At 34.3% G+C, this 25,121-nt stretch overlaps 1 protein-coding gene across 2 annotated transcripts; it reads right to left on the bottom strand.

Moving 5' to 3' along the window:
• Positions 1 to 402: 402 nt before the first annotated feature.
• On the bottom strand, positions 403 to 23,400 carry LOC148939276 (uncharacterized). 2 transcript variants are annotated; one of them, XM_089106694.1, is made up of 2 exons: positions 23,316 to 23,400; positions 403 to 6,791 (listed from the first exon to the last, which is right to left on the bottom strand). In XM_089106694.1, the coding sequence occupies exons 1-2, from the start codon at positions 23,380 to 23,382 to the stop codon at positions 5,395 to 5,397; spliced, it is 1,464 nt and encodes a 487-aa protein (XP_088962820.1). In that variant the 5' UTR covers positions 23,383 to 23,400; the 3' UTR covers positions 403 to 5,394. The 2 variants fall into 2 exon arrangements, with proteins under 2 accessions (XP_088962820.1, XP_088962821.1); XM_089106695.1 differs by having other exon boundaries at positions 23,221 to 23,353.
• Between the last annotated feature and the right edge of the window lie 1,721 nt (positions 23,401 to 25,121).

Here is a 25,121-nt window from a genome sequence, read left to right as displayed (position 1 = left end):
AGGGTAACATTAAACTACAATTGTCGCAATATAAAATATTGGTGGTGGCTATTTCTTATGTGTTTTTAGTTAATTGTAGTTTTTGAATCTTTGTTTCTTTTACGCTGAAGACGCCTCGTTTTCATACAGGCGAAATATCCACGTCGTTTTTTTTGGCTTTTCGCTACTGGTCAAAGTCTCGTTTTGTCTCTTTTCTTCATTGAGTTTTCTCTTTTTGTTTCTTTGAAATTTCAAACCACTTATTAGGAGGATGAAATGTTTCTTTGAAGGATCCTCATATCTTTTGTCATATATTAACGGACGAATTTTGATAAATATAATTATTTATAGAAGTTCAAATTCTAAGGACATACGGTAAGCATTAAAAAGGTTTAAGCATTAAAAGGTTTAACTCTGAAACCTCTGGTTTCAGAGTTACCTATCAATGGACCTTGCTTCCTCTCTGTCTTTTTTTCGGTATAAAGAAATTGTACCCAATATGTAACTTTGCACTTACGATACTCTGTCTAACAGGGGCAGAGATATGGGGGAAAAAATTGTAAACTGGTTTAAAATTTTATTGATTGTACTTTAATCTCTATTTCCAGCACCAAAATATGACTTTTGGGAATCAGATTTTGTCCATGGAAAAGAAAAGATGTTAGAATCCGATACTTGTAGACTTCAATCCAAAAAACTTAATTTTCAATTTTTGAGAGTCCAAAAGCATGAGGGAAGACAAACAACACTTGTATGAATTAACTTATTATACATATATAAAAAAACAAACACAAAAACAACTCTGCTTAATAAAGATTCAAAGAGGGCAGATTTACCTTAAAACCAAAAACTTTAATTCAGATAACCAAGTTCTACAGCTTGGTACATAACAGTCTCTTTTAGCCTATACGCATAAATCACTGTATAGTTACAGTTTAAATTACAGAACAATCAAACTAATATTAATTTTAAACTCACATTCATCCATATAACCGTAAACCAAATGTGCTGCCATCTTTTGGATTTGTGCATAACTACATTGGGTAAGTTTTAAATTCTTTTCCGTGTTATGGTATGCTAAGTGCTGAAAACTTCTACCTTTATTGGATGGTATATGTGCACGTATCGCACCGAGATGTACGCCAGATGGTGGAAAGTAGACGACAGGTCAATTAAAGTTTTACTTAGTTGATATTGAAAGTATCTTATATTACGATATTCATGTAAAAGTTCTATCTTTTATTGGTATAAATCTGATTATTATAGTCTAATTTTGAATACTATAATCTAAATAGACTTGAATTATTTAATTTTATAATTTAAAATATATATTACAATATGATATTCAATATATAAAACATTACAATTTTGGGCAGGGATGCGAGGTTGCAAAGCAATTTTTCTTCCCTGAAAATTGCCAAGGTCAGTATTCTAATTAATTGAAATTACATGTGGTTTATTACTTCAAATTGCTTGAAAAACATTACGTCACGGACCTTAAGTATGTGAACCCATTTTTGATAGGTCAGTTAAAAATAATTCGTCCAATTAGACTCCGATTTCTATACTCAAGCTCCAAAGAGTTAGCCCATATGATTGTTTTACAAAACGAATTGTCAAAATAATAATAAACCGTTTTCATAGAAACTACTTGCACGTTCTTGCATTGGAATATCACGTTCGAGCCAGAAAAAAACCAGCCCACCAATAGCCAGGGGCGTCCTGAGGCTCATTTTGTTTGGGAGGGGCGATTTTCGTAAATTTTACCGAATTGCTACCTGATTTACGCCGAATTTTCTGCAGAAATCAAGAATTTTGCTAATTTCGGCCGATTTTGCAAAATTTCTGCCGAAATTTTCACCTTATGTGAAAATTTTACCAAATACCAAAAAAGCAAGGGGGCGGCGCAACCCCCCCCCCTTCGGGACGCCCCTGCCAATAGCTTGCATTGGTATACATCAATAGCTTACATTACGGCGCGCCAATAGCTTACACAAATCAAATATATAAAAAACCATCAAGACTTACCGAGAAAATTTGTCTATCCCTAAAACATCAACTTTTAACAAGTGTATGAACCAAGGGTGGGTCCAGGATTTTTTTTTTAAGGGAGGGGGCAAAATAGGTTGATCCGATACACTTGCGTTAGGAGCAAGCTTAATTAACGCAAAATTGCGTGAATTAAGTAAATTACACTACTTTAGACTACATTAGGGGGGGGCGACCCCCTTGCCCCTCCCCTGGATCTGCCACTGTAATGAACAACCGAGGCGTTTTTTTACCCTCGTCTGCTTTTTTGTTTTACCACGGAAGAGGTTACACTGTAGTATTCATGTGCCTTTTGGGGTCACAGACAATATTTTCTTTGATAACTGAACGGTCGTCTTGATTCTAACTTGAATATGACAGGCCTGTCATTTTTTTTTAGAATTTTTCTCTCTACGCTGCGACAGAGAAACATTAGACTTGAAGGATACCAGAAAACAAATCTAACAACAAAGTAACACTGTTTTATCAGTAAAGCTTGGGAAAACATGGTTTCCAATTGGTTGATTAGTCTGAGATTTTGTCTGTCAGATTTGCCAAATGAGAACGTCAGAATTGCCAGATGAAAACATGGGTTTCAACCGTATCTAATCCGAATTTAGCTTACGGAGAAGTACAGCTATCAATTCGCAAGAATCAACTAAAAATACACAACGACCCAGGTATAGGCATCTTGCTATACCACCGGATTTCGGTTCTAGATTCTTTTTTTAGTTAAGCTTTCAATACAGAAAAAAGCGTTCATCTTGCTTATTTTAGGGGGTCGAAGCTAAAAAAAATATCTTTCCGAGCGCTAAGATAATCTTTAAAACTAAATAAACTCGTCAAATTTACTCTCTGTCTTCATTTTTGGGTACTTATTCAAATAAATATTTTTCGTGTCTTCATTTTTACGTGTCTTCAAAATTTACTCTTTGTCTTCATTTTTGGGTACTTATTCAAATAAATATTTTTCGTGTCTTCATTTTTACGTGCCTTCAAAATTTACTCTTTGTCTTCATTTTTGGGTACTTTTTCAAATAAATATTTTTCGTGTCTTCATTTTTACGTGTCTTCAAAATTTACTCTTTGTCTTCATTTTTGGGTACTTATTCAAATAAATATTTTTCGGAAAAAATTGCAAGAAGATTTCAGATGATTTAACTTTCAACCAGAATTCGCATTGCACTGTCGATTGGCCGTTTTTGCAATACAAAAATTTGAAATTCTGTCACAATTTACTTTACCCATAACGTTCGTTCGTAAATACATATTTGGGGATTATATAATTACAAGATTAGCGACAAATCATTATGAAATTAACAGTGCAATGAATCATGCAATACAAAAAAGAATAAACCGACCGAAACTTTTCCAGTGGACTCTTACAAGAAAACGAGAATAAAAAAAACGCGGCTACTAATTAGACATTTTTAAATCATAACCTAATACACTAAAATCGAGCATATACTACAGTTACAGTAAAAGCAACAACAGAGCAAAGACCTATTCCAATACTTACTTGCATTAAGTATGAAAAAAAAATAGCGTTTTTATGCGCACACCGGTTATTTTTTTAGACCAGATTATTAAAGGGCAGCTATATTAAACCAAATACCTCATCTACAAACTATCATAACGCAATAAGACTGTCACCATCAAGCACTTGACTATAAAGTTAACGTTAACAGGAATACGGATAACTTACTGTTATCTGCGCTAAAGGGTGCGTTCGAGAAAGCAATTATCATTTATGACAATTAATTAATTATTATTATTTGCGTTTAAATACACCAGGTCATAAAAGTCAATAAGCAAGTACTTAATTGTTTTTTCACCTGTAAGTTGGTGCATTGAATCTAAAATTTGGATTCTCGCTGTTGGAATTATTGGAGTAAATCCAACTTAGTCCTTTTTCTATACCCCTACTTTTGTATATTATAAAGTCATAAATACTTTTGTGAAATGATTTACACCTTTGTCTAAGTAAAGATAGGGGAACTACAAAAGTATTTACGACAATGTGCATATCCTTACAAACAGTTTGCCTCATGAGTAGGATAGGAGGATGCGGCACTAGACTAAACCAGCGGCGCTGATCACTGTTCCATGACCCTTCATCCAGGAAGTGCAGTGGGGGGGGGGGGGGGAGGGGAGGGCCAGTCATCCTATACTTCCGCACATCCTTCCTGTTTACCTTCCCCAGGTTTCACCATGTACTCATTTAGAGCTGGGTCGACTCTGACTGAGCTTACAGAGTCAGGCCACTGACCACCGTTCCAAACCATAATCAGCGTCACCAGGACTCGAACCCTGACCTTTACAGACATGTTTGCAAGTCTAGCGCGATAAACACTCGGCTAGTTCAACTTAATGTCCCATGAGTAATGTATATTTTCCATAGCATATTATGCTCTAGAAAAAGGGTTCCCTCACTAGTTTAATTTTTATATTTATTTAACAGGAAATACTTAGCTCTAAATCCTTACTCAATGATTTCCCACCAACGAACAATTATCGACATTATTTTCGAATTATTAAGTTATTTCGTCAAACAGGACGTTATAAACATCTATAAACCGGCTATAAATCACTGGTGATTGTATGTAATGGAAAAGGAAACAATATTACATAGAGGCTAAATCGTTTTTTAACATGAGCCCCTACGAGGGTCCTTTGGCAGCTTTTGCACTCAATACAAATAAATGTGGTCATGCCTTAATTGTGCACAGGGGAAACTCTGAGCCAATTTTATCAAGGCAAATTAACAATAAGAATAAAAATGCATTCTTACAAGAAAAATGAATTGAAGAATACCTTTGTTGGGAAAAAATTCATATTAATTTAAGACAAATTCCTGAAAAGCTTTTGTAGAATATTGTTTGTTCAACATGACGTTCTTTGTACGTCCTTTAGTGAAAACATTAGGAATAATTAGTTCATAAAGTTCTTTCTAACCATTACCTAAGGGGGATAGCTCCCCTTAAGCGCAGGTATAGTGTGGGTTATATAATAAGTTGTTTGCCTGGTATATTAGTACACCTACAGCATAAAGTGAATTTGACCATATGCACGTATAAGCATCTAGGAAACCAGACTTCACAATTGCAAGAAGGGGTATTAATTAATTGATAAATTAATGTAACTGATACAAAGGACTATCCCTTGAAAAACAGTGACCCAAAGTTTGATATCCGCATTTTAACCCCCTCCCGCCTTCAGCCCCTAAGGGCTGGACCATGTACATCTATAATTAACGACTCTTATGACTCTGAAATGTTTCTTTTTTTTTAACTTTGCACACCTGGACTTTTTATTCCTGGGTAAACTGGAATATTCATTCCATACTGAATGTTAATCCCATAATATATTCATTCTAATTATAGTTACTCATTCCAAACTGAAAAATGACGGAGTTTCGGCTACAGATACATCATGCCCCCGCTCAGAGAAATGAGTTTTCCTGTGTGCATACAAGCTAGATTGTCTGGAGAATGCTTTTGCACATACAAAACACTTAAAAGGCTTTTCTCCTGTGTGTGTTCTTAAATGCTGTTGAAGATGAAAGGGACTGGCATATGTTTTGTTACAAAATTCACACTGCAGTTTTTCAGTAATATGAGTTTTCTTGTGATTATACAATGAGGACTGTCTTGAAAACGTTTTATCACACAGGTGGCAACGGAAAGGCTTCTCACCACTGTGGCATCTCATATGAGTTTTCAACAAGTAACAATTGGCATAGCCTTTTTCACACAGCTCACAAATGAGTTTTTCGCCTAGGTGAGTTTTCTTATGATTGTAAAGTGTAGATTGTCGTGTAAAAGATTTGTCGCACAAATCACATTGATATGTCCGTTCTCCAGTATGCAGTCGCCGATGCTCATTTAGATTTGGGATTGTTGAAAACCCTTTACCACAAGTTTCGCACTTATGAGGCCTATCTTGGTGCTTATATAAAGACTGCATTGAAATACTATTAGCAGGATTATCTCTAGTGGTAAGATCAACAGTAGATTCTGCTTCAACTGTAGCAACACGTCCTTCTCTGGAATTTTTAAAACTTTCATGGGACATACTTGCATCCCTTGCAGTTCGCATAGCAAATTCAAGGGCTGCCATGCTAACATCTCTTATACTACCACTATCACCATATATTTCTCTTCGACTTAGCAAAGATAAACTGGTGCTAGAAGAGCTCTGTGACAATGGATCACGAACCGGGATCTCTTCTCCTTCTCTTACCTTTTCTGATTGAACGAAACTTGCCTCTCTACTAGTCGTTGGTGAATGCTGACCTAACTCATGACTGATAAGATTTGCTTCTTGTGCGCTTCTCATAGCAAGCTGCGCAGCAGCCAATGTTGCATCTCTCGCATTTTGGCTAAAAGGATTCATACTCAACTCTTGTGCAGCTCTACTAGCTTCTCTTGCACTACGAAGTGCAAACTCAACAGCAGCAATACTTGCTCTCTTAGCTGTCAGATCAATTGTATACTGCTGAGGCTGGTTATCTAGCTCTCTATAGTAGCCCACCTCTTGTGAGACATGTCTAGACGGAGGATGAAAATGAAGGTATCTACCTAAGGATTCATCATTTTTCATTGGAGGTTCAGAAGTTGTAACTGTTAACGACTGATTTGATAGGAGAGAGACTGGAAAGGTGGAGCTCGTATTTACAGCTTGGATATGGGCATCTCCAACATGTTCACTATTGCTAGTATTCATAGTGCTTCGACTCACTTCAGAGCTATTTGGCATGTGTTCTCTTTCTTTTTTTGGTATATCTGCAAAAGAAAGAGAGAGAAAAAAATGAGTAAATTACAGATTAACTTTATCCCCTAAAAATGGCATTTTACTGAAACTAAATACAGACAGACAGAGGCGCTAATTCACGAAAATGTAGGGGGTCAAGGATTTTTTAAAATTCTTTAAAAAAAAGGGGCAATTCCTTTCAATGAAAATACGAAGAGACATGGTACTTTTAAATTCAAAAGGGACAGGGAAATCTAGGCGGGGGCAACTGCCCCCCCCCCATAGCGACACACATATAAAACATCAAAGAAAATGATGGCAATCAGATTTACACCAGAAGTATTAAGGCTGTATTTCTTGTAGCATTTTTCTTTCCAACATTTGTTGGTTTAAATAATAGAGGCTATGAGTACTATTTTTTTATATATTTTTTTCTCATTACTGTACACCCTCCCTCTTTGACATCCCTCATCATTGCATATATGACAATATTCTACTTAAAGTGTAGATAGCTAGTAATAGTGCTGCTTTAAGTTGATCCTAGGCCATAGCGAAAATCCCCCCCCCCCCCAATCTTGTAATACATTTATTTTCAGCAACTCCAATGCGAATGGTAGTAGAAAATTCATAGCAGCAGATTTAAGCAGACAGCGCTATTCTATTTTCAGGCAGTACACTGTAACCAGTAATAAGTTGATATAACACAGAAAATAGAGAGAAAAAAACAACAAAAAAACACTGTTTGATTCTCAACACCCTTTGTAACTTTTACCCTTTGCAATTGCACATTACCCCCTTCCCTAATACAATGTCTATGAGTATAGTCCTAGGTTATATATACAAGTTTACTGATTTTTCAATTTTTTTGGGATTAAGCAACTGTTTGACATTAAGAACCAAATTTTAAAGATAAATACAAAAAACTAATACAAATCAAGAGAATAAAAGGACTCTTGTATTCTCTTGTATTACTCTTGTAAGGACTCTTTTGAAAATAGCCTGGGGCTACACCCGGGCATTGATGGAGGTAGAGGAAGGGGCATGGATGCAATTGCAACGGCAGTGATTAGTGTTTGGAAATAGTACTGAATGGTGAATTTCGTGTTTTTCTATCTGTTATATTGAAATATTACCCCTAAGGCCAGGGTCTCTCGAACTTATTGACTGAAGACCCCTTTTACTTTTCCATTTATTTTTCAGAATCACAGTCACTTACTACTTTGCAACAGCTCAACGTAACAAGCTGCACATTTAAATTTAACTGTGTGAATTGGGGATCCTTTAGGAATAGTCCAAATTTTTTTAGAGAGGAAAATTAATCAGAACAAGAAAGTCAGGGTAATTATACAAAGATTATATGAGCATACATAAAATTCTATTTCAAGGAATTGATATTATTATACTTTTTATTCCTTTGGAAAAAGAAGGCCCCTTAAAAAAATTCCATGGAAGTTTGGTACTTCAAAAAAATATATTTGGATCAATTTCATAATTTTAACCATTGTGATGGATTTATCCCCTGTTTGTCTTCTTTTTTTTCTTTTCACCTTTGGTAATTTTATCCTTTCTATTATTTTTGACTATTATATTTTTTGTTTTCTATTTGTCCTCTTTTTTCTAAAGGAACTTGTATTTTTCAATGGAAAAATTCTGCTATTGGGTACAGGTATGTCCGAAATATTGAAATTTATTTCAGAGCTGTGTGAATTGTTTTTTTTTTCTTATTAAAACTTTCCTTTAAGTCAGGCAGTAGAGGAAAAGTAGAGGAAAAAGTACCCATTTACTTCAATGGTAGAGAGGGGTCCAACATATAATGGACATTTGAGGATATAGTCAGGAACTTGGCCCAGGGTGAGAGACATGAAGCATTTTTGTTGGCAATAAAATGTCTTGCGCAAAACCACAAAATATATGTACCTGAAGAATTGCCATAGCCTGTGAAGAATTTCTTAAAAACAAGTGCTTATTTCAGTCCTAAAAACTGTCTATAATCAATCACAGTGTATTTGTAGCAGGGTATCTGTAGAAACAAACCTGTATAACTAGGTATATAGAAGACTGAGTTTCTCTCTAAGGTGTTGTACAAGGATTGATTTCCTGAAGAAAGTTTAATTTACTATCCCTAGCCTGGGATTTTTCAAGTCCCGGCTTAAAATTCAATTTACTATGCCTTTACATTTATCTTCTTTGTTTTCATTTGCATAAAAAGCAGAATTATTTTTTTTTATGTTTGCTTCTCTATTTTGGTGGAATTATTAAAACTTCGGTGTTGATCTATCAATCTTTATTTTTACCCATTGAAGTCTTACTTCTAACTTTTTAATAATATTGACAACAATCACCTTTCAATGTTACTTCAAGATCATCATTCATCAAACAAGCAATTTTAGTAAACAAACAAGAAATGAACATAAAAAACAACAACATTATTTCACTTTCATTCAACTATCAATGAAGAGAAGAAAAAAAATGGTGTTTAAATTGGAATATTTAAATAAGTGATGTTAGAATCAGTGAACAGGTTTATACCCACCAATCACACAAAGTATGGAGTTGATTACTTTTTTGAATGTTGTGCAAACCTTTTGCAAATTTTTGTCACAATGGGATCTGCCCAAATTTATGTACCTCTTCATGGATGTTGTGCAAACCTTTTGCAAATTTTTTTCACAATGGGATCTACCCTCTTTATGTACCTCTTTATGGATGTTGTGCAAACCTTTTGCAAATTTTCGTCAAAATGGGATCTACCCTCTTCACGTACCTCTTTATGGATGTTGTGCTAACGTTTTGCAAATTTTCGTCACAATAGGATCTACCCTCTTCATGTACCTCTTTCTGGATGTTGTGCAAACCTTTTGCAAATTTTCCTCACAATGGGATCTACCCTCTTTATGTACCTCTTTATGGATGTTGTGCGAACCTTTTGCAAATTTTCGTCACAACGGGATCTACCCTCTTCATGTACCTCTTTATCGATGTTGTGCAATCGTTTTGCAAATTTTCGTCACAAATGGATCCACCCTCTTTATGTACTTCTGTATGGATGTTGCACAAACCTTTTGCAAATTTTCGTCACACTGACATCTACCCTCTTTATGTACCTCTTTATGGATGTTGTGCAAACCTTTTGCAAATTTTCGTCGCAATGGGATCTACCCTCTTTATGGATGTTGTGCAAACGTTTTGCAAATTTTCGGCACAATGGGATCTACCCTCTTCATGTACCTCTTTATAGATGATGTGCAAACCTCTTGCAAATTTTCGTCACAATGGGATCTACCCTCTTTATGGATGTTGTGCAAACCTTTTGCAAATTTTCATCACAATGGGATCTACCCTCTTTATGTACCTCTTTATGGATGTTGTGCAAACCTTTTGCAAATTTTCGTCACAATGCGATCTACCCTCTTTATGTAAATACAGTGTAAAGATCAGCTGGTAAAAGAATGGTTTTGACTTTAAATAGATAGGCCTATGGTTTGACTTGTAGCCAACTAAAACTCATCAGTATGTTAAACCATCTAAGAACATGGTCCATGCTACTACATAAATTGTTAAAAACTGATAAGAAATCTTAACTATTCCTTAACACTTTCCAAAATAAACTTAATATTTGTACCTAGCATTTTAACTACTTTAAATTGTCTTAAACCACAGATTCTAGCAATCAAGGTAAATTTGTAGACAATGGGCCAGTGATGAGGTGAGCAGGAGCATCCGACGCAATTTGCCTTTGTTTTGTACACCAGTCTTGATATGCAGACTTTTTGAAAGTGTCAATACTAGAGCATAGACATGCTTTTTTTAGCAAACAATTCCACATGTTCAAACACAGTTTGAGGAGAAGTAGTTTCTCAACTTTATGGTTACTCTTCTTCAAAATAGCTTCATCAGATGGCCTCTTGTTCTGGCAGTGTTATCTGGTTAAACGGAAAGGGCATTCTCCAGAATTTTGCAGCTTGTTGGCCATCCCCCTTTTCCTTCTTTAGCTGAGAATGAAAAGCTTGAGCCTATCAAGACACAATGAGAATCAATGTTTTTCATGTACTTGATGGCACGTCTTTGTATAGACTCTACTGCCTCTTGGTGTCTCCTGTTCAGGGGGTGGAAACACACATGTCAAACTCCACTTAGAGACTGATTAGACATAAGAGCAGATAATCATGTCTTGGATACAATCAAATTCTGAACATAGGTGTAAACACCTTAAACTGTGGTTAAAAGCCACTTTTGGACGATGGTAAATTTTCAGGTAAAAGACCCAGATACCATTTGGTAAATCATGGTTTTGGCTTTAAATTAAGATAGTTTGACTTGAAGCCTACAAAAATTCAGGAAATATATACCAAAGCAAACTCGACACAAACTCGACACACTGGGGGGCTTCAAAATTATCCTTTCTATATAAAACAATTCTGATCTGTAATTTTTTTATTACCAAAAACTAGAAGTCTTCAGGGTACCGGACAAAAGCCAAACACTGCCCAAATCTGCAACAAATCCATTAAAATCTGAACCATTTACTCATAGCTTTGAAAAAAAAGTTACCACCTAGCTTTAAAGGATTTTTTTCACTAGATACCATTCAGAAATGCCACCTATTGTTTCAAAGAAGAAACTGATTATGTACTGGATCTAAAAAAAAAAAAAAATCAACAAAAATATAAACAAGAATAATAGCCAAAAAAGAACGCTTCGGTTACCTTTTGCCTTTTACCTGTTACCTTTTAGGTAAACTTTTGCATACAACATATGGCTATACACAGGCATTGCAGGGATGTGGATTGGAGCACAGTTACATCAGTAAAATTAACATGCTTGGAAAGAGCACTAAATGACGAATTAAATGGTAGATTTATTTTTTGTCATCTGATTTCTGTGTTACAAGAGAATATTACAAAAACAAGTTCACAATGCTTAAAATGAGAAATAAGTATCCTATCCACCCCCCCTCAAATGTTTGGGAAAGGGCAATATATTTTACTAGCTGGCAGGTCGTTTTTATGACCTACTTTTATTTCCTCAATATTTAAGATAATACCTGTTTCTTCCATATCTCATAACCTAGAAAAGAATAGCTTTACCTTGAGAAGCATTCATGCAACTCATTTGTCACCTAGCAAGGGTCCTTTTAAGAGTTTAGGGTAGTTTTTTTTATGCTTGAATGACACTAGACGTAAAAGTCTTAGGATTTTGCTAAAATAATTGGATGAGTTTAACTAATTGTGGTGTTTGTTGCCAAGTCAATAAGCTCATCATCTTATTGAGGCAACACACTCTACTTTTTAGCCATAATTTTCTTTTTTTTTCATTTTGGTCTAAACAGAAATAACATGGAGGCAAAATGGTAGTCAACTTTACTCTTAGAGAAAGGAGAATGCTCTGGTCTTCTTCTGGCATGTATACCTAATCCATTCAGAAATAGTGTGTCAATCAATTTGACATTGGCAGGGTTTTGGACTTGCACTATGAAGTTAGCTCATCATGTCTTGAAATTTCTTCTGTTCATGACAAATGAATAATTGCAGTGGTTACCAGCTGATTTTGTTTTGTGTATTAGTTCCATGTAAAAATTTTGCAAAGCATATAAAACACAGTAGAAAATGATTCCAACAAAGTAATTGGGATTGTGTAAATTAGCCCTTATAAATTTTGTGTCTAACCATGTTATTGAGTCTTATTTGTTGGCCATATCACTTACTCTAATTTGAGATTTCGTATTTTACTGCTATATCTAAGCTTAATTCATATTATGCTACCTCAGGAAAAGGTGCAACACTGAATCCATCAGCCCATTTAACATATGAATCCACAGTTAATTGGCTAAATATTGGGAAAATTTCTGACTCAAAATATGATTACCCTAAATTAGGTACAAAATTGTGTCATATCATAAAATAGCGCTAAGTATGCAAAGCCTGGATGAAATATTTGTGTTTATGTTAAATATTTAAAAAAAAGTGAAAATATTAATAACGTATTTTGTTTTCAGCAAAGGGCAAATTACACTCTGGTCTTGAGAAGGCATGAGGGGTTATCAGCCCTACTCATGTTAATTTCTGCTCGTTTTGAGTTTGAATTGGCTATTTTTTTGTAGTTTTTGTTCGTTTAGTCTTATTTAATTATTGATAGTGATTTTTGGTAGTTTGAAGCTTGGAAGATTATTTAACTTTATTTCTGCTCATTTTTGGCTAGATGGAGCCATCTCTCAGTTTTTTTTTTATCTTTTCAGCCATCTTTTCAGTTTTTTTTCTATAAAAATCCATAGTTTGGGTTGCTATTTTTATATTGTAGAATCTTTTCCAAGAATTTTTAATCCTGATACAAACGGTATTTTTTTAGTTTTATTACTCCTGAAGTTGACCTGAAAAATAAAACTTGATATCATTCCAAAAAGATTCTATATATGCTCTGTGACAACCTGGATACACTTACACTATTTTTATTTATTTAAATTGTAAGAGAAGAAGTAGCAACAATAGTAGCCCCAAAATTTTCAACTTAATACCCCCAGACGTTATTGATATACTGCTGAGATGTCTTATTAGCAACCATAAACAAAATACCTTTTGATTTAGTTTGAAGCGACATTTACTTTTAAAGCATACTAGGCCAAATGCATAATTGCGGGAGGTTGACATGCCCAATATCCTTAAAGACATAGTTGCTGGATCATTCTACTATGCTGAACAAAATCGTTGTGTCAAAATTTTGACTGGATGCGTTTGAAAAATGAGTGGCTTGAGAGAAAGGCTGCTTCCCCTCCAATCTTTTTTTACTCTTAAAAAGGGCAATAGAACTTTTAATTTTGAATGGAAGTAGCTCCTTTACAAGTTTCAATGATATTTCTAGTAATTATATAGTAGTGTTACCTATTATATTGCTTATTTGCTCTTTTGAAAACCTGTATGCATGTTTTTTCATTTAATTGAAACTCCTCCTTAACATTCCCTAATAGTTTCACCTTAATGCCCTTAGCATCATTAGTTACAGTAATTGTAGCGGTAGTATTAAAAGTATACACATAGAGCCTTCTGGCTAGTTCCAAATCCCCCACAACTTACCCTTAAAGGTCTAAGTTAATAACATAAGTTGTTTTTCAGATATTACTTTGTTACCTCTTTGAAAATCCACATACTCATAGTTCGTTTTGACTTATTTCAACATCCGCCTAAATATTCCTTGAAAGCTTCACCTTAATGCCGTTAGCTTGCGTAGTAGCAATACTCATAGCAACATTAGTAGCAGTATGCACATAGCACCTTTGGTTTCTTCAACATCCCCTTCAACACACACTTAAAGTTTCACCTTAATACCATCAACCGTTCTTGAAGCATTACTGATGCGTCTGCTTGACAACCTGTGTGGGAATAGTGTGTTTTGAATTAGTTCCATACAGTTTCTATATATCCTAAATTTTTCGCCTTAATATCCTTAGTTGTAATAGCAGTAGAATTAATAGTAGTAGCCTTAGCTTAAGTTGCAGCAGTAGTAGTAGAAGTAGTAATAATAGTAGCAGTGGTAGAAGCAGTAGAATTAGGATGCAAATATTTTATTTTGGTTAGTTCAACATCCCTCCCAACAAGCCCTGTTATTTTCAACTTCAAATACCAAACTATTCCTCAGATATTGCTGTCACACCCTTTTGACAACCTGCATACAGATGGTGTGTTGTGATTCAGTTCACCCCCCCTCAAAATCCCTCGAAAATTTCCCCTTCATACCTGTAGGCATAGTTGTAATAGTAGTCACAGTACTAGTATTGATATTGCGAGTAATTAATAGTAATAGTATAGGGATAGTACTACTAACATTAGTAGTATTAACATACTGCCTTTTGGTCAGTAGAACATCCCTCTCATCAAGTCCTAGAAGTTTCAACTTAATAATAATTAGCCATTGCTTTGACATTGCTGATATGTCCTTTTGATAATCTGTATCTTCATAAATTTCTTGAAAATTTCCATCTCAATTCTCTTAACCTTACAAGTAGTTGCAATGGAAGTAGTAGTTGTAGTAAATGTAGCAGCAACAATAGTATTATCAGTAGTGTGCACATATTGACTTTTGGTGAGACGATCTTCCCCTTTAAGCATTCTTTAAAAGTTCCTAGTTAATACACAAATTAATTCTTGAGATACACTATTTTGACAGTTTGCATGCACATAGCGTCTTTTGACTTAGTTCAAATGTCCCCTCAATATTGTAAATAAAGTAGCGTGGTAGTAATAGTGGTGGTTGTGGTAGTAGTATTGGTAGCATGCAAATATTGCCTTTTTGATCATATCCCTAATCATTTCCTGAATTTCCCAAATTAACATACTCAGTTATTCCTGTGTTACACCCTTTTGACAAACCATATATACATAGCGTGTTTTGATTGAGTTCAACATTCCTCTCAACATTCTCTGAAAGGCTCATCTGAATGCCCTTCGTGTTTTTGGAAATTAAAGTTCGAACATGCATACCTTTCTCAATAATATATATTATGGGTACACAATGAACAAATTGCCTAACTTACAGCCCTTCTCCTGAGGACTTTGGGGAGGTTGACATCTCCAAATACATAATTACTGGACCTTTCAACAAAGCTGAACAAAATAGCTCTCTTAAAATTTCAATCAGAAATGTTTCGGGGAATGATAGGCTGGGGGGTGGGCCTGATTGCCCTCCATTTATTTTTGACTCTTAAAAAGGGCAATAAAACTTCCAACTTCCAATCAAATGAGGTCCATCCAATTCAAATTTTATACAACCTCCCATTCCATAAAGATCTTAAATGGCCCGGGGAATAACTTACGACCCTTGCCCATGGGCTCTGAGGGACTGTGTCCACCCTAAACACATTGTTAGTCTATAGGATTTTTGGACTATTGGTAATAAAATGGTTGTATCACAATTTCAATTGAATGTGTAATCGGAAAAGAGGATGTTGAGGAGGGGGAGAGGGGCTAGTTGCTCTCCATCATGTTCGAATTTTAGAAGGGAACTTGAAGCATACATTTTCAATCAAATGAGCCTCTTCTAAAGTTCATACAAACACCCCTTCAATATAAACCTTATATGCCCCTGGGGAATAACTTTCAACCCTTACCCCCAGACTCTAAAGAATTCTGTCAACCCCAAAGGCCTTATTATATGATTTTTGGACTATTTTTGAACAAATGGCGATCTCAAAATTTCTACCAGATGCATTTGTGGAAAATACGACATGGGGGTGGGGTGGGGAGGGTGGCTGCTCTCCAATCATTTTGAGTCATAAAAAGGATACTAGAAAGTCTGATTTCCAATCAAAGGAGCCCCCTCTGGAGTTTTTACGTCAACGTTTTCCATATAAACCTTACATGCCTTCAGGGCATATTTTACAATTCTTGCACTGAGGGCTGTGGGGGGGAGGGGGTCATCCTCAAAGATATAATGTCTAGACCTTTCAACTACGTTGAACAGAATGGCTGTCTCCAAATTTTGGTTAAATGGGTTTTGGGAATCAATAGGCGTGGGGGAGGGCTTGTTGTCCTCCAATCACTTTTGACTATTACAAAGGGCACTAGCCCTTTCAATTTCCAATTGAATTAGTCTTTTTTGAGGTTTCTATGACAACAAATGACCTCAAAATTTCTATTGGATGTATTTAGGGAAAATATGAGGTGTGTGGGGGGGGGGTATCTATACCTCAATCACTTTGAATCTTAAAAAGGGCACTAGAACGTCTGATTACCAATTCAATAAGCCCCTTCGGAAGTTTATACAATCACCCTTTCTATATAAGCCTTATATACCCCCAGGGCATAGCTTACAACCTTTACCCCAAGGGCTGTGGAGGGGGAGGGGTGTCAGCCTCAAAGACATAATCTCCCTTGCCTTTCAACTAAGTTGAACAAAAAAGCCATCTCAAAATTTTGATTGGATGTGTTAGAGGAAATGGTGGGAGCCGGAGGTTAGTTGCCCTCTAGTTACTTTTGACTATTAGAAAGGACACTAGCTCTTTCAATTTCCAATCGAATAAACCCTTTTCGAAGTGTCTATGACAATTCTTTTGGTACGAGGTGCCCTGGTCTAAAACAAACAAATCCCCCCCCAAAAAAAAAAAACATTGTGCCCGCATTGCTCTTTACTTAGGCAGTGCTATTGCGCTGCATATGAAAGAGGATAAACAGAATAGCTAGGTCCCACATGAGGACGTTTACAGAATTTTATCTCAAGAGAGATAACATTTTGTGTGAGGCAAGATTTTGAGAAGGCCAAAAATGGGAAAGAATTTGCGCCCCTGGAGGGAAACAATTCTTCTAACTCATCATCATTTGCAAAGCATGTTTTTCGCTAAATTCTTATATTTACTCAACCGTTATACCAAAGTTAACTCTGTTGGGATAATTTTCAACTGTATAATGCTTGTGCACCTTAATTTTTCCCATTATTTTGGACAGACTTAAATTGAAAGCAAGTTTACAGATCAATAGACATAAATTTTCGAAGTGCAATAAGAACTTTGCTGGTAAATTGTTTAGATTAGAAGAAAGGATGAATTGCACTGTTTCTATATCTTTTTTTCAAACCAAACTGAATAATTAATACTAACAAAGTATTTTTCTTTCTTTTTAGTCACTAACAATTTTTTCTATTTGATTATGTTATGCAGCCTAACAGAAAAGTAGGAAGTGCGTTTTACCCAGTACATTTTGTTGCAACCTAATGATATATGCATTTTTATTTCCATAGGGTGTGTTTTTGTGCACCAGAAAAAATCCTTTTATCACAATTAAATTAACCCTCTTTAAACTTTGTGTTGAAATGATAAAATTTTTGGTGGTTTTCAATAAAAATTTCTTAAACGCGATATAAGTAAAGAGCAATTGGATTTTATCTTATTCATAGAAACTTTGGATGGTGCTCATTCACCTGAAAAATGTAAGTTTTGGTGCTTTTTATAAGAGTCAAAGGGATTGAAACTAGCCCATTTCCCTCCCAAGCCCTTTCTTGCTACCCCTTGTTCAAAGATATAAGATCCAAATTAGCCATTTTGTGCAAAATACTCAAAACGTCATGAAGTTTCACTGTAAAGACCTCATCTTTTATTGTTATGCCCAGAATATAGCCCCCGTAAATACATTCTAAGACCACACTGGCTATACATGACAAATGAAACTCAGAGAGGAAAGAAAATAACAAAAAGAGAAATAAAATCAAAAAAGGTGAAAAAACGAGGATTTTGTCAGCCAGTGGAGAACTATGAAGAAGAAGAAATAAGCAAATATTTCGACACGGACCTCCGCCAAGTCGTCCTCTTGAACTTGGTTTTTCACAAAATGCTCGTTTTTTCACCTTTTTTGATTTTCTTTTTGTTATTTTCCTTCCTCTCTGAGTTTCATTTGTAATATAGCCCCCCCTTCCCTTTCTCAATTATAAATAATACATGGAAACAATGAATAAATTGTATCATATATAATTCTTGCCGTAGCGTCTGGGGCGAGGCACCACAGATATAAGAATCTGAGTTATCAGTTGTCCTTCCCATCAATTACTTTCCAACATCCCTTTCAACAAGCCCTGAAAGTTTCAAGTTAACACCCTTGGCTGTTCTAAGGCTATTGCTGATAAAAATTGTCAACAATCTGCTTGCAAATAATTTGCTCTGATGTTGATCAATAGCCCCTTCAAAATTACCTGAAAGCAAATGCAATTAGAAGCAATCACAGTCACAAGTAGTTGTAGTCAAATTAATGAATGGTCACAGCCATTTAAGAAGTAGCAGCAATAGGGGGCCTGGATGTTTCAAGTTAAAACCCTTAGCTATTCCTAAAGTATTACAGATACCATTTGCACATAGTGTCCTTTGATTCAGTAAAAAAAAAAAAAAAATACCCCTCAGCATTGACTAAACTTTCACATTGATACCCTTACTCTTTTGGAACACAAATGGGTTGAAACATTCCCCCCTTTTTCAATGATAAATCCTGTGTGTAAACAATCGAAAATTGTGTAATTTTTCAATTACCAAATAATTTGCCTGAAAATAAGCATATTCTTTTTGTCAATATTTTATAATTTATCCTTAGGTTTTTTCCTCTCAATAATTATTTTTCAAATTTCATTCCTCCTTCCATATAACCAGGATACACACAGTGGTTTTCAATTTAGTTCAAAATACCCCTCACCATCCACAGAAATTTCACATTTAGACCCTTACTCTTTTGGGACAAAACCAGGTTAGAACATTTTCTTTCCCTTTTCCAATGGCAAATCCAGTGCAAACAACCAAAAAATTGGATAATCAATAAATTGTCAAATAATTTACCCTAAATAAGCATATTCTTTCTTGTCAATGTTTTATCAATTGTCATTACGTTTTTTTCTGTAATTGATTCCTTTTTTTTTTACTCCTTCCTCAACTTGACTAAAGACTAATGCTGAGAGTGAAACAAAATTCTTCTTATCTGTCAGCTTTTTACCTTTTTTTGTAATTTTGGCTCTTAAAACCAGGTGACAGCTTGAAACCCTGCTATTCAAATTTTGGTGAGCCAAGTTAAGGACCACCTTCTAAACCATTTGTAGTCATCAAAAGATAGCCATCCCTTTTTTGTACTTTAAGATCTCTTCTCCATAGCTAATTTTTGGCTATCTAACAGTGCAGCCTTAATTTGATCATTTCTTCTATATAGGTTTCTTACTTTACTTTTATTTTTACATAAAAATATTATATTAAATTTTATATTTTTTCATCATCATCTTAAAGTTTTATTAACCCACAGGATCTTTATACTTAATATATAATATATATATATATATAGCTTTATTTATATACTTAATATATATGCTTAATATATACATTAATAATATTATAATAATATATATTTATATATATATATACATTTATAATATATAATATTATTTATAATATATACATTAATAATATTTAATAATATATAAATATATATATAATTTATATAGGCTATATGCTTAATATATACATTGCTGTAAACACACTATGTACAGCTATTCTTTATTTGGAATCTAAATCCATTGATTTGGATACAAATTGAACAAATGAAAATATGGGTACAATATTTTGAATAAGAAGGACATAAAATGCTATACCCATTTTCTATATTTTTATTTGTTTAATTTGCAACTTACAAGGCAGTGTGGTTCAAATAAATTATTTATTGATTTGGATGCAATTAAAAAATCACTTATACTTTAATTGTAGTGCATTATTCTTCAATTTGCAGTTTCTTTTTCAGAAGCTACCTTGTTGCTTGGTAGTCCTAATATAGGGAGTGCCCTACCCCTCCCCTCTATGGATGAGCATCTGCTCTTGTTGCCTGGTAAAAGCCCAAGGTTATATCCAATAGCTTTGCAGGTTTTGCCAGTTTGTGTTGTTTAACCATACTTAATTTCCATCAACAGTTGGCTTGTGACACTAATTCAAAAAATAAATAAATCAGGAAACCTTTGGATACAGCTTAGACTTTATCCAGATATTATGGATGTACTTAAACAGAAAAAAACTCTGTAGAAAAAAAAATAGTAATTGTTGCAATATGATGAATTAACAATGCTGCTGTAAAAGTATTGAATTCAGAAGAGGACATAAGCCTGGCTTTTATCCCATATATTTCAGGAATTTTGGCAGACATGGAGCCAAAGAAAAGACAAAATTCCAAAATTGTACTAAACATTTTTATTCTGTGTCCTAGAAATGAGGAAAAAGTAGATAGTTGCTTGAAAACACCTTTCTCAGCCAATGTATATTACAGACCCTAGACTTATTCCTGAATGTTTTGTTTACCTTACTCAACTGCTTTCCTAAATAGCTAAAATAACTAAGCAAAATCCTTGTATATTACTACTAAAGGAAATGCCAGAAAATTCTGGAAACTGCTTTAAAATATTCTAAAATACTTACACTATTGCTAAAGGTTGCTTTGCATTTTGTTTCCATAGATAAGTTGTTTCTCTATTACTTCAATCTAGTGTTATATGTCATAACCCCTATTAAATGGCAAGATTATTCAGTGAGAATAAGAAGACAAAAAGCAAACTGTATTCTACTTTAGTAATTAAGGTGGGTAAGTTATTTTCTCAGACTGATACTTATCTCCATGTGTGATTGAGCGCATTAATTTATCAAAATATTATTTGATATGGTTTCAGAAGTGGATAATAATAGACAGAAACAGAATAATCTGATCAATATATACATATTGCATATTATAAATTAAAATTTCATTGTTTTCTTTTGTTTTTTACATATTCCTTGGGCTATATGTGGGATCACTAAAGAGGGGGGGGGGGCATTTTACAAGTGAACTGATTATTACATTTGGAAAGAACATAGAAAAGAAAATCTAGTAATTTGTTCAACTTGTTTTTATTCAGCTATGGAATCTTGGATAGGGTAAAACCCCCTAGTACTTGGACAGTACCTAATCCTGGGCATATTTCTTGATTAAAATGTTTCCTTTCTATATATGGATAACAAGCTCTTAATCTTGAAAATGATATAGGCTATATAGCTGTATTATATTTTATTTTAAACAAATAAAAGGAGCAAGCTATAGGCTTGTCTTGCTGCAAATACAATAGAAAAATACAGCACCCAAACATAAATATAACAGTCTGATAGCCATTAAAAAATAACAACGATAGTTTAACAAAAATACAGACAATGCTTCTGATTCTGGATAGCAAAGCATAAATGTTATAGATGTTATCAGAATGCAAGGAAACAAAGCCGTGACCTTCTTTTTAGGGGACAGGAGCACAGCTAAGGGGGGGGGGGGGAGACTCCCCAACCAAAGTTTCAATATGTCAGCATATAGTGCCAATACCTTGGAACTTTGGGCATCTTAATTTAGTTGATGTGTTCACATTTATCAGCATTTTCTTTATGCCCCCCCCCCCCAAAAAATAACTTAAAACCTTAGGTTTGTTCCTGCTTAGGGGTAGTAAGTAAAACATCATAAATATTATGGTACTATATGCTAATTTTTTGTAAAAAGAGGTCCTAAACAAAGCTGTTTTAAAGCTGTAACATTATTAGTTGAAACAACTTGGTAAGGGAATATGTTCTATAATTTAATTTGCAAAAGACTTCTATGACTTATTTACAAATGTTCAACCTTTCTTAAAACCCTTTTCTTGCAGAATTTTAATGAGTTCTGTCATGTGGGTGAATAAAGGCCTGAACTAAAAGAAATCACTATAAGATAAATTATCAACACCTTTAACAATTTGAAATGTGTTAATTAAGTTTAGTCTAACCCTCCTGAATTGCAGAGACAGTAGGCTCAAACACCTTAGCATATGCTCATGGAATAAATATTTAAAAAAGTAACATATCTATATGCCTGTTTTTGCACTTTTCAATAAGCTGTGAATAATATTTTTGTGTTGGGTACTGTACTGATATGCAATATTCAACTATAGGTTGGATAATTGTCATATACAGCATAGTAAAGCTTTGCAGGTTAAACCTTCTAAACATTCTATGATGGTTTACAAATTACAGCTCATACTTGGGACTAGATTGGTTTATATAGTTGGGATTGGCTCATAGTTCAAACAAGGGTCACTGGGACTGGCTGACAACAATCTTGGAAAACTTTGTTTTTTAACCTTTAAATTAGGTGAAAGTAGCCTAACTCTTTTAGTCTAGCCTATTTAAACACAATTATTCTAGTTCACAACACTTATTTTAGCTTAGGCTATATCAAATCTATCCAAGATTAAGTCTGTCTGTGATTTAAATACTTTATTCTAACTCTAAGATGTCCAAAATATTAACTAAGATTTGGTTTGAGCTTTAAATGTATGTCCAAGAGAAGGCTTCACCATTGACTATAATTGTGGTCAATATCTACCAAATCATATTATTGAGTTAGGAATAAAGTGAATACACAATTCAATGCCTTTTTTATGCTGATTATGAATATAATAAGAATTTCTATCATAAATGAATTTCAGCCCCCCCCCCATATAGGCTATACCTAACCTAACCCTGAATTGGCATACATAGGGGGGGGGGCTGAAATTCATTTCCCATAGAAATGCTTATTATATTCGTAATCAGCATAAAAAAAAGGCATAAAATGGTGTATTCACTTTAGTCCTAACTCAATAATATGATTTGGTAGATATTGACCATAATTGCTTATTAAAATCTTCAGCATTGCTAATAGTCAAAATATTTAAACTAACCACACTTTTAATGAAAATATTTTGACAACTGAATGCTGAAACAATCATATGTCTTGAGGGTATAACAGAGATTTGACTGATAAAGTGGTGATTAGCTACCCAGCCCCTAAGTAGCCTAGCTTTAGAATGTTTCAAAGTAGTTTTCAGAAATTCCTTTTGTTAAGGTCATGCACAAAGACTATGCCAAATTAAATTCAAACTACTTTTATTTAAAATCCAAGCAGAGCTTTTAGGTACCAGTACATTAGGCAAGCCTACCTTAAGCTAAGCCTACATTAGCCAGTTTTTATATCTGTTGAAACTGTAATTTTCAGAAGTAAAACTTTGACTAAATTTGAAACGACATAAATTACTAAAGATATACGGATTCCATTGCTTATCCAGGTTTTGCAAGGCTTTATGGTTTTCATGGGATTCCATGGTTTTTGTTTATGAATTTTTTGCTGCCTCCGCTTAGAGTGACATCTCAAATGTGCAGACGACATTTTCTTTAAATCTGTAGGCTTTGAATAAAACAACTTTGTTATGAATTAGCAACATATTTCCCGGAAACATTTGGAGGCAAAAAGGCTTAAAGCTAAAGCATATAGTTTCCCAAAGTTCCTGATCCACGCAATTAGTGGCTCGTCAAAAGGCGCATTATAGTAATGAACGAAGTCTAACCCATAGTAAATAAAATATTGAAATAAATCATCATATTAATGATGATGTAACATACGTATCATTTGACAAAATAACATAACAAACACATTTTTTGAAAAGATCCTTCTCTTGTCTTTCCCTATTTGAACTAAGAAAACACCATTGGATGAGCCCTGTGTATAACTATCTTTGAAAAAAAAAACCAAAAAGAACAACCTGGACTGTCAACCTTGGCAAAACTAATGCAGATAAATAAAAAGGAATTGAAACATGTCAGACATAATGATGAACGAAAATGAATAACAAAGAAATATGCCATTAGAAGACAAGCGTCAGCATTAATCACAACGAATCAAAAACATTAATGAAGCACAAAAAAATCTTCGGTTAGAAGACGAGCAAAAGCGAGAATCAAAATGAACCAAATCATGGTTGCAGCAGTTGCTGCACCCTACTAAGAAGTGAATCATGGCCAATAGTAAGCAAAAGTTGAAAAACATGTTTTTAAAATAAACTGCTGATTAAAACAAATCGCTATCTGAGACTGATTTGGGAATTCGGTTATTATTTGGTTGACCTTAAAAGTAAGAAGTTTATTGTTAATCGTAGTTCATTGTCAATCATTTTTTAAAGTTCAGTGTCAATCATTGTTCGGTTAATCTGAAAAGTAAAAATTCGTTGCAAAAACTAAATGTATGGTGATTTTGAAAAAAATTAAACCCTTCGAAAATGGAGTCCGATCGAAATGAAAAATGCACCTATGGAATCAGCATGGTCAAAAATCTTTTTTAGGAGAACTACATTTTTCAACTTGAACAACAAGGAAAATCAATTATTCGCACTGGTGCACGTTTGTAGCACTGATGTGTCTCTCTTTTTGCTTTACTTTTTTTCTCCATCATGGTTGCACCAGCTGCTGCAACCATGCAGCAACTCTACAGCCAATTAAAGCTTTCCGCCTTTAACAACAAGGAGAATCAGTTTTTTTTTCGTTTGAAGCAAAGATATGTCTCCCTTTCTTTTTTCTTCTCGAGGGCTAGTGGGCTATCAGAGTTGCTGCATGATCAATTCCTCATTTTAAGGGAAATTACTACTTATAGTGCCTTTTGGAATTAAAATAAGTAATTTTAAAATAAAACTAATTTTTTAAGAAAAACTACATTTTTGACTGACAGATTTGCTGGTTTGAATTGGAAGTAAGAAAAATCCATAAGTATTTTCCTTAGTGTTATCAATAAATAGATAATAATGATTGTCATGGTTGCAGTATTTGCTGCACCCTACTAAGAGTAATAGTAAGGGACAATCTCTAGCCCAAGTCAAATGCACTTTATTTCAAAAAGTGGCTTCGATAATCAATTTCGACGTAATACATTGAAATAATTATTTTTTAAGACCACACTACCTTTCTATGACGAACAAATAAACATTCAAATTAGGATAAGTACAATTATTAGACACTAAAAACAGATAAAACAGTCTGGCTATTTCCATCACATGCACAATACTCGGCGTCA

The sequence above is a fragment of the Artemia sp. Qi Xiang Cuo genome, chromosome 21, assembly GCF_049724085.1.
Source record: "Artemia sp. Qi Xiang Cuo chromosome 21, ASM4972408v1, whole genome shotgun sequence".
In the NCBI taxonomy this organism is placed as follows: Eukaryota; Metazoa; Arthropoda; class Branchiopoda; order Anostraca; family Artemiidae; genus Artemia; species Artemia sp. Qi Xiang Cuo.
The sequence above is the reverse complement of the archived record's forward strand: the minus strand, read 5'-3'. Positions and strand labels throughout refer to the sequence as shown.

Coding starts and splice junctions, on each gene's coding strand:
- LOC148939276 (XM_089106694.1), bottom strand. CDS start 23,382: ATGGAATCCCATGAAAACCATAAAGCCTTGCAAAACCTGGATAAGCAA. Junction 6,792..23,315: donor ATGGAATCCGTATATCTTTA/GTAATTTATGTC, acceptor TTTCTTTTGCAG/ATATACCAAAAAAAGAAAGA.